General features: G+C 52.5%; 1 protein-coding gene across 3 annotated transcripts in view; it reads left to right on the forward strand.

Annotated features, from left to right (window-relative positions):
• Window positions 1–4,633, forward strand: part of LOC109317425 (neuropeptide FF receptor 1-like) — a 10,261-nt gene extending 5,628 nt beyond the window's left edge. For all 3 annotated transcript variants that reach the window (XM_019546109.1, XM_019546110.1, XM_019546111.1), the window contains 3 exons: window positions 369–686; window positions 2,341–2,440; window positions 3,455–4,633. In XM_019546109.1, coding sequence (XP_019401654.1) covers window positions 369–686; window positions 2,341–2,440; window positions 3,455–4,331 — 1,295 coding nt within the window. In that variant the 3' untranslated portion in view covers window positions 4,332–4,633. The remainder of the gene's footprint in view (window positions 1–368; window positions 687–2,340; window positions 2,441–3,454) is intronic.
• The last annotated feature ends 6,195 nt before the right edge of the window (window positions 4,634–10,828 follow it).

Raw genomic sequence — 10,828 nt, forward strand, 5'->3', positions numbered from 1 at the left:
CTCAGCACCTGCTCATTAATGGCATAATTATTCCCTGGTAGAGCTGTGCCTTCCTGCTCATAGCATCCATTGTGCTCGCACTCATTAAGTACGTGTGCTAATTACACCAATGCAATAATGGAACGCCACTTCCTCAGATGGCATTTCTGGGGTAGGATTTTTCTCCTCCCTGTCTCACCTCACTTTAATGAGCTGTCTCCAGGTTAGTGAGTCTTTTATTTCATTTGACACATTCCAAGCCCGTGCGTGTATCCCCCGGCAGCTTCTTTTTGACTCACGTTTTCTCTCTCTCTCAAGTTGCTAACCTGAAACCTCCCTGCTGCTGAAGCTCTATGCCATTCTCTTAACTCCCTTGTGGTCTCTCATAGCTCCTGCCGTGGATTTTCCCGGGGTAGAAATGGACGGTGGCACGAACAAGACAATCTTGTCCTTAATGAGCCATAAAAGGAACGTGACGTATTCGCGCTACTACCAGCACTCCCCTGCAGTGGCTGCCATCTATATCATCGCCTACATGTTCATCTTCACCCTGTGCATGGTTGGGAATGGCTTGGTGTGCTTCATCGTGCTGAAGAACAGCCAGATGAGGACTGTCACCAACCTCTTCATCCTCAATCTGGCTGTCAGCGACCTGCTGGTGGGGATTTTTTGCGTGCCCACTACCCTGGTGGACAATCTGATTACAGGTAAGGGTGATGCTAAGGGCTGGTCAGCAGCCTTCTGCCTAGTGGAGTTCAGGATGCTGCCAAGTGCTTTGAGCACAGGACTGCACAGTCCCTGCTGCCCTGGTGACCTCAGGGAGACGATTCCTGCCTCCTAGCCCCTGGCTGCAGAAAGACGTTGCATGGGAGTGCTCTGTGCAGTGGACCCCCTAGGACCCAGCAGCTATAAGAGCAACACCAGGTCTCCATCAATCAGTGCTTGAGGGTGTAGGGGCCCAGGTGGTTCATCTGGGGTTGTATGAGACTTAGAAATCAAGGGCAGCATTTGCAGCCCTGTAGGCCTTAGGCAAGGGGCCAAATCCTTGAAGCAGTGCTGGGAGGAAGGCTGTTTCATTTTTGCAGGAGCTGAGCCTCTGCTCCCTGCACTGAGATCCCTGGGATCGACACCCACTTGACACCTGTGAAAATGAGACTGGTGCCCACGGGCATACTCATGGTCACGTGGAGACAGCTGTGCAGTGGGCACTTGAAGTGCTTTAGGCCTGCTCCAGCTCGGTACCTGCTTTTCCAGTGTACTTTGTATCTGACTTTTGTGTCCCGTGGCAGCTTTGGAGTTGCTGCAGTGACTCCCACTGAAGAGGCTCTGTTTGTATCCTAAGCTGTCTCAGCGGTGCCTGTTGCAAAGTTTAGTGTCATCCTCACAGGCCTTATTAAGCACCTGATGAGCCTGGTACCTGAGCTGCCCGCTAAAGCATGCCTGCATCGGGGGGGGGGGGTGAGTAGCTAATGGTTTCCTTCTCTAGCCTTGGAGTGCCTATGAATGATGCCAGAGGGGTCAGGTGGGAGGCCAGTGGTATCTGTGTGTCAACACAACCAGGGAAGAGAAAAGGACTCTGTCTAATGCATCCGAGCCTCTTCTGTCACCAGCATCCATGCTCTTTGGAGAGCTGGGATTCAGCTGATAGAGAGGCCAGAGAAATGCATTTCATTCCCTGTAGCGGCTAAGTGGATTCTGTGCTTGCAGACAGGGCAGCCTCTGCCCAGGTGCAGCAGCAGACATACGGCACAAACTGCCCATGCACAACCCTGCCAGGAGATGTCAGGGCTGACCTGCCGCGTCTCCTGCCCCTTCGAGTGCTGCCTGTGCATGCTCCCTGATGCTCCATGACCTGCACCCATGCAGTCCTACTGGGTCACAGTGCCAGCTGCTCTGGCTGTGGGTCCTGCACGGCTTTGACGGTGCATCTGGTACCTGGCCTGCAGCAGCCCCAGTGATTCCCCACGTAGGCCTCCCTCACACAGCTTGACGAGGCCCTTCATTTGGTGTTGCCAAGCCCCATGCTAGTCCAGGCTGAATGTTTGCCATTTCCCCCAAGTCTGCCAGGGCTTCTCAGCCTGAATTCTCACAGGAAAACAGAAGATGCTCACTTGCTGAGTTCTTCTGAGGTGACTGCTGCAGAGCTAGAAATTGCCATCAATAGCCACTCAACAAGGCAAGGGCTTAATGCCCAAACCACTCTCAAGTTGCATGATGCAGAGCTGCTCAGGCCTTTCCTAATTCCCTTGCATGTGAGCTCCTGTATTAACTTTAAATGTGTTGTGGTGGCTGAACTGTGAGCACACCTCACCCTGCATCTTGTGGGCTTATGCCTCATTTGCCCTGTCGGTTCTCTCCTAGGCTGGCCCTTCAGCAACGGAGTCTGCAAGATGAGTGGGCTTGTACAGGGCACATCTGTCTCCTCCTCTGTGTTCACGCTGGTGGCGGTTGCGGTGGACAGGTAAGAAGGGGCTGCAGGAGAGCAGCACCAGACACTGAGGCTCCCCCATCTCTTATGCCACAGAAGGTGGGTTGGGTGCCAGGGCATCCCCAATGTGTCTTTTGTCTCCCATTGAGATCCATGGGGAAAAATCCTTTTGGATCCAGAGCAGAATTTTTACCCACAGCATCTGTGTTAGCAGCTCTGTGGCCAGAGAGGGCCACTGGGTGCCAAATGCAAACACTTGCCCCTATAGCGCAGAGGGAGTAGTAACCAGAACGAGGTCCGAATTTGCAGAAGTGCTCTAGCAAGGAGAAGCTCTGCTTCCTTTTATCACCCCTGAGCCACTCGGTCCCAACAGGCCAGGCCTTGCTTTTCCATGATGCCATGCTGAGGTTGAGCATCTCTTGCATCTGTGATAACTTTGCAAGACAATTTTGTTTAATCAAAAAATCAGTTACTTGGAGAACAGTGGAAAGGAGCTGGAATGAGAGTTCGGGAGTTATTTGAAATGAAAACAACCAGAATAAAAAGGTTGTTTTCCCTCCCTTCTGTGTGTTAATCGTTCATAATTGTGCATCTCCTGGCAGCAGTGCAGTCTGGAAGGAGCAAACAGCCATTGGCATTGGATGGAAGAGTCCTTGATCTGCAAGCTTAGCCTCGGGGATCTAGCCTGAGAGTTTGATTGTGGGAGCAAACCTGAGCTGGGCTGTGTAGAAGTGAAGGGGAAGCCATCAGCTCTGCCTTCCTGCTTCAGGGTGATGCCAACCTCTCAATGACAGGGCTTGTGCAGAAAATTTCCCCTGGGACTAGGGATTTCATAATTGCAAGGTTGCTGAGGCAGCTGGTATTGTGTACTATGAAGATATGGGACTAGATTGACCTCTGGACTAAGCTCAAGGGGACACCACTGTGTTCCTCTGCTCCTGTGTCCCAGGTCCTTTCTAGAACAAACAAAACTTCCCTGTTTTAAACAGAAAATGAATAGTGCCCTGCCAGTCAATCTCATCTGCCCTTGCATTGCTTCTGCCCCAGGTTCCGCTGCATCATCTACCCCTTCAAGTCCAAGCTCAGCCTGCTCACAGCCCTGAACACCATTGCCATCATCTGGGTCCTAGCCATCACCATCATGTGCCCATCTGCTGTCATGCTCATGGTGGCACAGGTGGAGGATCACTACATTGTCTATGGCCACAACCAGAGCCTGGCCTCCCCCCTGTACTCCTGCTATGAGGCCTGGCCCAACAGTGAGATGCGGAAGGTCTACACAACTGTCCTCTTTGCCCACATCTATGTGGGCCCCCTGACCCTGATCATGGTCATGTATGGGTGGATCGGGATCAAGCTCTACAAGTCATCAGTCCTGGTAAGTCGGCACCGGGTGGAGACCCAGGAGTGCAGCGGTGCGGTGGTCTCCCGACGCAAGGTCAAGGTCATCAAGATGCTCATCCTAGTGGCCCTGCTCTTTATGTTGTCTTGGCTGCCCCTGTGGACACTGATGCTGCTCACAGACTATGCCCAGCTGGATGATGCCCAGCTCCAGCTGCTGACGGGCTACATCTTTCCGTTTGCACACTGGCTGGCCTTCTCCAACAGCAGCGTCAACCCCATCATCTATGGCTACTTCAACGAGAACTTCAAGCGGGGCTTCCAGGCCGTTTTCAAGTTCCAGCCCTGCTCTCACGAGACGGGGCCTCATGAGGCCTATTCTGAGAGGCTGACTGCCAGCACCACTGGCTTCGGTGCCCGCAACAAGGTCTTCACCAACGGCGAGTCCTCCGACTTCCTCTGCCTCAAGACCCTGCCTGCCAAGGGGCTGTGCCCAGCACAGAATGGACAGGCCCAGGCACCGGGCCTTCCCCAGGAGGATATCGCCCCCCTGAGCAAAGTCTGCAAAGCCTGGGATGTGTGACGCTTGTGGCTGGATGGGAATGACTTCATGTCAGGAGTGTTTTTGTCTCTTTCGACCGGCAAATGCTGGGTGTGTCTGTTGCTGTGACGTGTTTGCCGTGGGCAGTGTCTCCCTGCCGGAGCTGGGTCTCTCGTATGCCACATCCTATTTGTAAATGCAAGGCAAACCATGTGGGCAGTTGTCGTCTGGTATTTCGACTGATGCACACAAGGCTTTGTCAGCCCCTTCCAGTGTCTCGCAGAGACCAACTGAGCACGCTGTGTCAAATGTCTGTGTCATTAAAGCTACTGTTCCACGCGCCACTCCTCTGGTCTGCTGCCAGACTCCTGCAGGCAGAAATCCACTTAGAAATCTCGGGGTTCAGTTTTGCATTGGAAAAAGTGATGAGTTTGGCCAGCTTACCAGTTCAGCTCTCTCACGGCTGATGAAGCAGCTGAGGTCTCTCTCTACTTGCCCTTTTGCTCTAATGCAGAAGCTGTATTATTCCAGCAGCTGTACAGTCTAACACACAAGCTGTGAAGGGGGCAGAGCGATGATAAATACAGGGTCCTCATAAAGTCCTTGTGCACTTTTAAACTGTAATAACTTAGGTTGTAGGTAGGATAGAAACAATCTATAAATGGCATTTAAAAGCAAATTTATTAAAGTTTTAGGACAACTAGAATACACAATGCTAGACTTCAACATAACCACCATCCATCATGATACAGTGCTCAATCCGATCTTCTAACTCCTTGAAAATATCTCCCGGTTGCTCTTGAGTTACTGCACTAGTTGCACTGGTGATCCTAGCCCTAAGTTCCACCAAAGAACGTGGTTTTGACAAGTAAATGATGCTTTTAACATGTCCCTGTAAACAGAAGTCCAACGGCGACAGGTCAGGTGAACAAGGTGGCCAAGCAATTGGTCTGCCTCTGCCTATCCACTTCTCTGGGAAAGTCATTTAGTAACTGTTGTACATTCAGACCGTAGTGGCACAGAGCTCCATCTTAGTTAAGAAAAAAATTCGTTATTACTTATGAAGTCTAGCATTGTGTACTCTAGTTGTCCTAAAACTTTAATACATTTGCCAGTCTGATCTGGATGTCCAAAGGGACCTACCTTTGCCAGTCCTGCTGGCAGGGTGCAAGCTCCTGGCACTGGCCCTTGGAGAGTTCCCTGATGAGTGCCATTGTCCCCCTGAATGGGCAGGCAGCTTGTCTGGCTGCTAGGACACATGCTTATTATGGTCTTTGGTGCCTGGCTGTCTGTTTTTTTTGAGGGGGATTAGCTCAGGCAAATGGCACACTCAGCAGCATGATCATTGCCTGTTAGATATAATCTGTGCTAAATTGGTTCATGCCTATTCATAACCATGCCGCTGGAAAGACATGAAATCTGCCAGTTCCTTGCTTTGCTGCACCCCTGCCTCTGGCTCCGACAGGACAGCTGCACAGGGAGTCCTGGGGCAAGGGAAGTTTGCCTTTCTCCTCAAATCCTGGGATCTGCAGCCTGGAGAACTGTGTGAAGGGCTGGAGAACAGTAAAGGGAGATGGTGGGCCTGGAGGCAAAGGCAGACAGGATGGAGCATGCAGAGGACAGAGGCTGGAGACCGGCGGCTGCCTGCTGCTGTTTCCCTACAGGGACCCTTCCTGTTAATGGTGACCCTCTCATTTTAATACAGAAAACCAGGCCCTGGATTCTAGCCACTGGCCTGAGACATCATTACGTTTCAGAGGGCTGTGGGGTACTCATGCTGTGTGTGCTGCCCCTTTCACTGGCTGATGGCAGCTCTCCTAAAACAACCCCCTCCCTCCATTTTCCAACAGCAACTTTCCACCAGCCTTTTGGGGACCATGAATCCCACGTGCCTAAAAGCTTGGAGAACATGTTGGAGCCGTGTGAGCGCACTGTGAAATACCAGGTTCGATGAGCTTTCCCTGTGCCGGCCAAAGGAATCAGCAGAGGGTCAGCCCAACCAAATCCTTCCTTGTGCTTCTGGCAATGGCACTTGGGAGGAGCATTTGTATTTTTTTTGCAAACCTGGGGCTGTCTCTTTCTGCTGCAGGTGCTGTCTTCTACCCTCCCTGTTGAAGAGAGCCTCACTGCTCTGTTGTATCTATCATGAGTGACTGCACAGTGGGTCAGGAAGGAGGCTGAGTCAGGCTTCCACCTGTTGTCCAGTAAATTACATTTGAAGCCTAATCCCTGTTTGCCCGGCCTGCCAGAAAGAAGGTAACTGGCCACAGCGCTCAGTGAATCTATTACCGGCTGGTAGAAATAGCTCCTGGGGCAAACAGCCAGAAACTGTGCAGTCTCTTCCATCACGCAAGGAGGATGGATCTAACAGACTAGCAATGAACCACATTCAGCCACTTAGTCTTGGATGTCTCTCTCGCTTTGTTGACTCCTCCAGAGGAGGCCTTTAGAAACACAGGCATGAGCCCCTCTGACAGCACTTCATTTACGACCTACAAACAGTTGTGCTCTGTGTTGTTGCCACTGCATCACGTCAGTGCAGGATCCCAGTGGCACACGATTACATTTTGCTTTTGTTTTGCTCGTTGGATGGTCATTACTCCCCATCAATTGCCACGGCAGGGATGGGACTCACTGGAAGATGCCAAGGCAGTAGGCACATCCTCAGTTCTCAAAGACTGTGGCCAGGGGCAAAGTTCAGGAGTGAAATTGTAGCTGTTCCAGCAATGCAGGATGCTGTTGGGTGGCCTTTCCCCCCACTATGGAGGTCCTGGCTATAGGGAGGTTCTCGTGCAGGCGTTTGGTGGTCAGGGCTCTGGGCTATTTTACCTCCTACGTGCAGTCCACATGAAAAATGCTGAGTGGCTGTAGGGGTATGGGGGCACAGGGTCGGCCTGGGTGTTCCCTGCTCCACTTCCCAGTGCTTTGAGCTGAGGCTGTCTCCCTGCATGTGTGCTGCAGGGCATTTTGCTCTCTGGTTGGTTATGGAGTGGGACACTGAGAGGAGAGGGGAAGGTCACTCTGGATGGGATTGGCCAGGTTGCATATGCTGGCACTCTAGGCATTAGCAAGTGGGAGTAGCTAGGGACTCACTAGCCAACATAGCTGGTCCTTCAGATCAGCCCTGCATGCCTAGTTCTCTTGCATGCCATCCCATTGAGAAACAGGCTACTGCTTACACTGTCCCATCGCTTCACTGGACAGCCTGGGCTTCTGCTAGATCTGGTTGCACAGAGTGAGCCCATGTAACCTGAGGGCGGCAAAATCCAATCTTCGCACAGCCTAGATGCGTTCTAGTAGCGTCAGAAGGTGGCGAGGCAGTGCCGTGGGTCCCAGCCTGCTGGGCTGATTCTCCTGTGCTCAATTACCCCTTTGCCTGTTGGCAGCAAGTGCCTGACTGCAGGTTCAAAGGCGTTCATCTCTGTTGAAAAGCTTTGATCACACACCCACACTGGATGGGAGCAAACTCTGCTTCACACACCCACGCTAGATACAAGCAAACTCTGCTTCTCCGCTTAGAAGATGAAAGGCCAACCCCACCTGTGAAGTGCCTGGCCAAAGATGCAGGCCAGGGAGCTGAGAAGCACTTAGCAGCGAGCGTCGGGACAGCTGTGGTCCAGCAGGCAGGAGAGAGCTGGGGCTGCGGGCAGTCCTGTGAGCAGGAGCAAGAAAAATTCAGAGCGGAGGGACGTGGCTCCAGGACACAAGGTGCGTAACACAGGTCTGGTGAGTGGCTGGGATCCCCCGTGCTGGGGAGCTTGTGCAAAGCAGGCCTGGGAATGTCCTGCTCCGTGGTGTGGGGTCCAGAGTGGGCAGTCACAGTGCAGCGGATATCCGAGTGTTCAGCCCGGGTGCCAGGGACCACATTGGCAACAGTGGTTGTGTGTGACTTGATGGGGATAAGAACCGACTGACAGTTTGCTCATCTGAGAAGCGGGAGGGTGATGATGCTTCCCTAGCTCAGCAGAGTGGTGGGAGGTTGCATAAGTAACGTGCTAGGAAAGGCTTGGATGAGAGCAGCTGTGCAAGCACTCAATGCTGCTGTGTGAGCACAGTTAAGAAAGAAAACCCACGCAGACCCACCCTGTGGTTGCACGTGGGGCTCTTACTGGCTTTTGCTGATAGTTTGAAGCACAGCCCACCCTGACGTGTGCACAGGCATGTACTGAGAGTTGTGCTGCTTGTGTGCACAGCAGAGGGGGTCTCTGGGAGTACGTGTGTCCGGGAAGCACAGTTGGGATTGATCTGGTGCTGCCTACAAGCCCTAACTGAGACAGGGGATCCCACTGCACGAGGGACTTCCTGGTGCAGTGTGAGAGATGACTTTGGGTGCCAGCTCTCACAGCAGACAGGCCGGAGGTGGGCTCTCACAGCAGACAGGCTCCATGTTCAAACCCCTTCTTGCTATCAGGGAGCCTCATTCAGATGCCAGGAGCGCTCCGGTCATTTTGGAGCAGGTGTGTGCCCAGTGACAATACACACGCCAGGCTCCCGCTGCCAAGAGCTATACGCGGTGAACAGGAGCCCAGCCCAGCTCTGCCCTGTTAGGAGGAGAGACCCATTACAGCTGGTCACGTCCACTGTCACACCATGGCACGGCACGCTGGGCCCCTGGGCTCAATGCCTTGACTCTGCAAGTCCTGTTTCCCTCTGATAAGGTGCTGTTGCATTCCTGACGCCACGAGGGAGCCGGCTGGCGGCTCTGTTCCCGGCAGGCTGCATGGCTGGTTCGTTTGCATGCCAGTCAGGCCTGGGGATAGTTGAAGTAGCCATTTCCTTCTTGTAATCACTGTGCAGACATTAGGATAAATTGCCATGCGTTCCTCTGGGAGGGGGAACAAGGAGCAATCTTCTCTCAGAAATGCAAAATGGTCCCTTGTTTTCTGGCCCGCAGCTCTGGGCTGAGAGCGGGAGACAAGGGTTATCACATCACATGAAGCATTTGACAGTAACTTCCCCATCCATTAGTGGAAAGGTCAGAAATACAAACCAATCTCCTTGTCATAGAGGGTGCAGCTCCTCAGCCTGGGTTACCTTCTGAGAAAGCCCCTGCCTTATCTCCCTCCAGCAGGTGGAGCAGAATCAAGGAATAGAAAGGTAGTAGGTCAGAAATGAGGGCACGGTACAAATAATGCTCCAATAACAGCATTTTTCACCTGTGGAGAGCATTGTGTTTGCAAAGTGCTGCATAAACACTGATTAATTATGTCCAGCTGCACGATACCCATGCCAGCGGTGACAGTGATGGGGAAGGAAAATGATCCACCAAGGGGCACAGAGCTCTGGCAGTCCTTGCTCCCGGCCTGGCAGGTGGCCATGCCTGGCACCAGTGAAGGCCCAGTAAATCATAGCCAAGGGAGCCTGTGTTGGTCACTTCACATGGTTTCATTAACTAGGCACAGCTTTCTCTCCTCAAAGTACAAGCATGTTGGACCATGCTCTGCAATAAGTCACACCCTGGGTGCCGGCCTGCTGTCTGGTGCTCTTTGTGTTCCCCCCAGAAGCTGCTTTTATTGACACGTTAACACAGGCCAGTCAGTCGCTCAAAGCAGAAAGAGCAGTCAGTGCTGTTCGGCAGCCGGAGACAGCTGCAGATCAGTTAGTGACCTTGGTAGGCACATGCAAGGTCATTTCCGATCCAGACAGCAGCCTCCTGGAGTGCAAAGTGGTACTGGAGTCCCTAATACAATATTACGGCTTTTGCACAGGCATTCTCTCTCTTTCTGTTCTGCCTAGGCTGATGCTGGCCCCATCCCTGCAGCACCTGAATCTTGTCAATACGTGTACCATCTGTCGCCTGAAATCAAGTCCAGGCAGGAGAAATGTGGCTCCCAAACCCAAACCAACAGGCTCTCAGAGGCAGAATGATAGTCAGCTCTGAAAGCTGCATGTGTTCACATGAGGACTGCAGATCCATTTTGCCAGGCAGGTGGTGAGTGCTGTGCACTGCAATTAGTGCTGCCTATTGGCAGTGTATCCCATGCAGGGTGTGACAGGTTACTACCTTCATTACCCTCTTTTCCAGCCCCGCCACCTGATTGCTTTTTCTGTCTGCATGCCGCATCTGGTATTTAAGGGTCCAATCCGAATAGATGTACTGGCAAGCACAGCTCTATTGCAGTTAGATGGTTATTGATGTATTTACCCTGACAGCTCATTGCTACCAGATCTGAGCCTGGAGTTGGGAAGTTGCCTTAGGGCACCACTTAGCCCAGTGGGGACTTCCCCGTAATATAAGTGTGACATAAGGATGTGGGGACACAGATGTGTAGACACCTAATTATCAAGTGGAGGGTCCCAGGGGTCAGTCCTGGGGCCAGTTTTGTTCAGTATCTTCATCAATGATCTGGAAGGTGGGATGGAGCGCACCCTCAGCAAGTTTGCACGTGCCACCAAACTGGGGGGAGTAGTAGATATGCTGGTAGGGTTTCGATTCAGGGGGTCTAGGAGCGCAGGTGGTGTTTTCGTCGATCCTCCCAGTTTCGGGCTATGGGCTGAGGAGGGAGAGGAGGATCCACGCAGTGAACCAAAGACTGCGG

Source organism: Crocodylus porosus, unplaced genomic scaffold, assembly GCF_001723895.1.
Source record: "Crocodylus porosus isolate Cpor-Errol unplaced genomic scaffold, CroPor_comp1, whole genome shotgun sequence".
NCBI classification, from domain to species: domain Eukaryota; kingdom Metazoa; phylum Chordata; order Crocodylia; family Crocodylidae; genus Crocodylus; species Crocodylus porosus.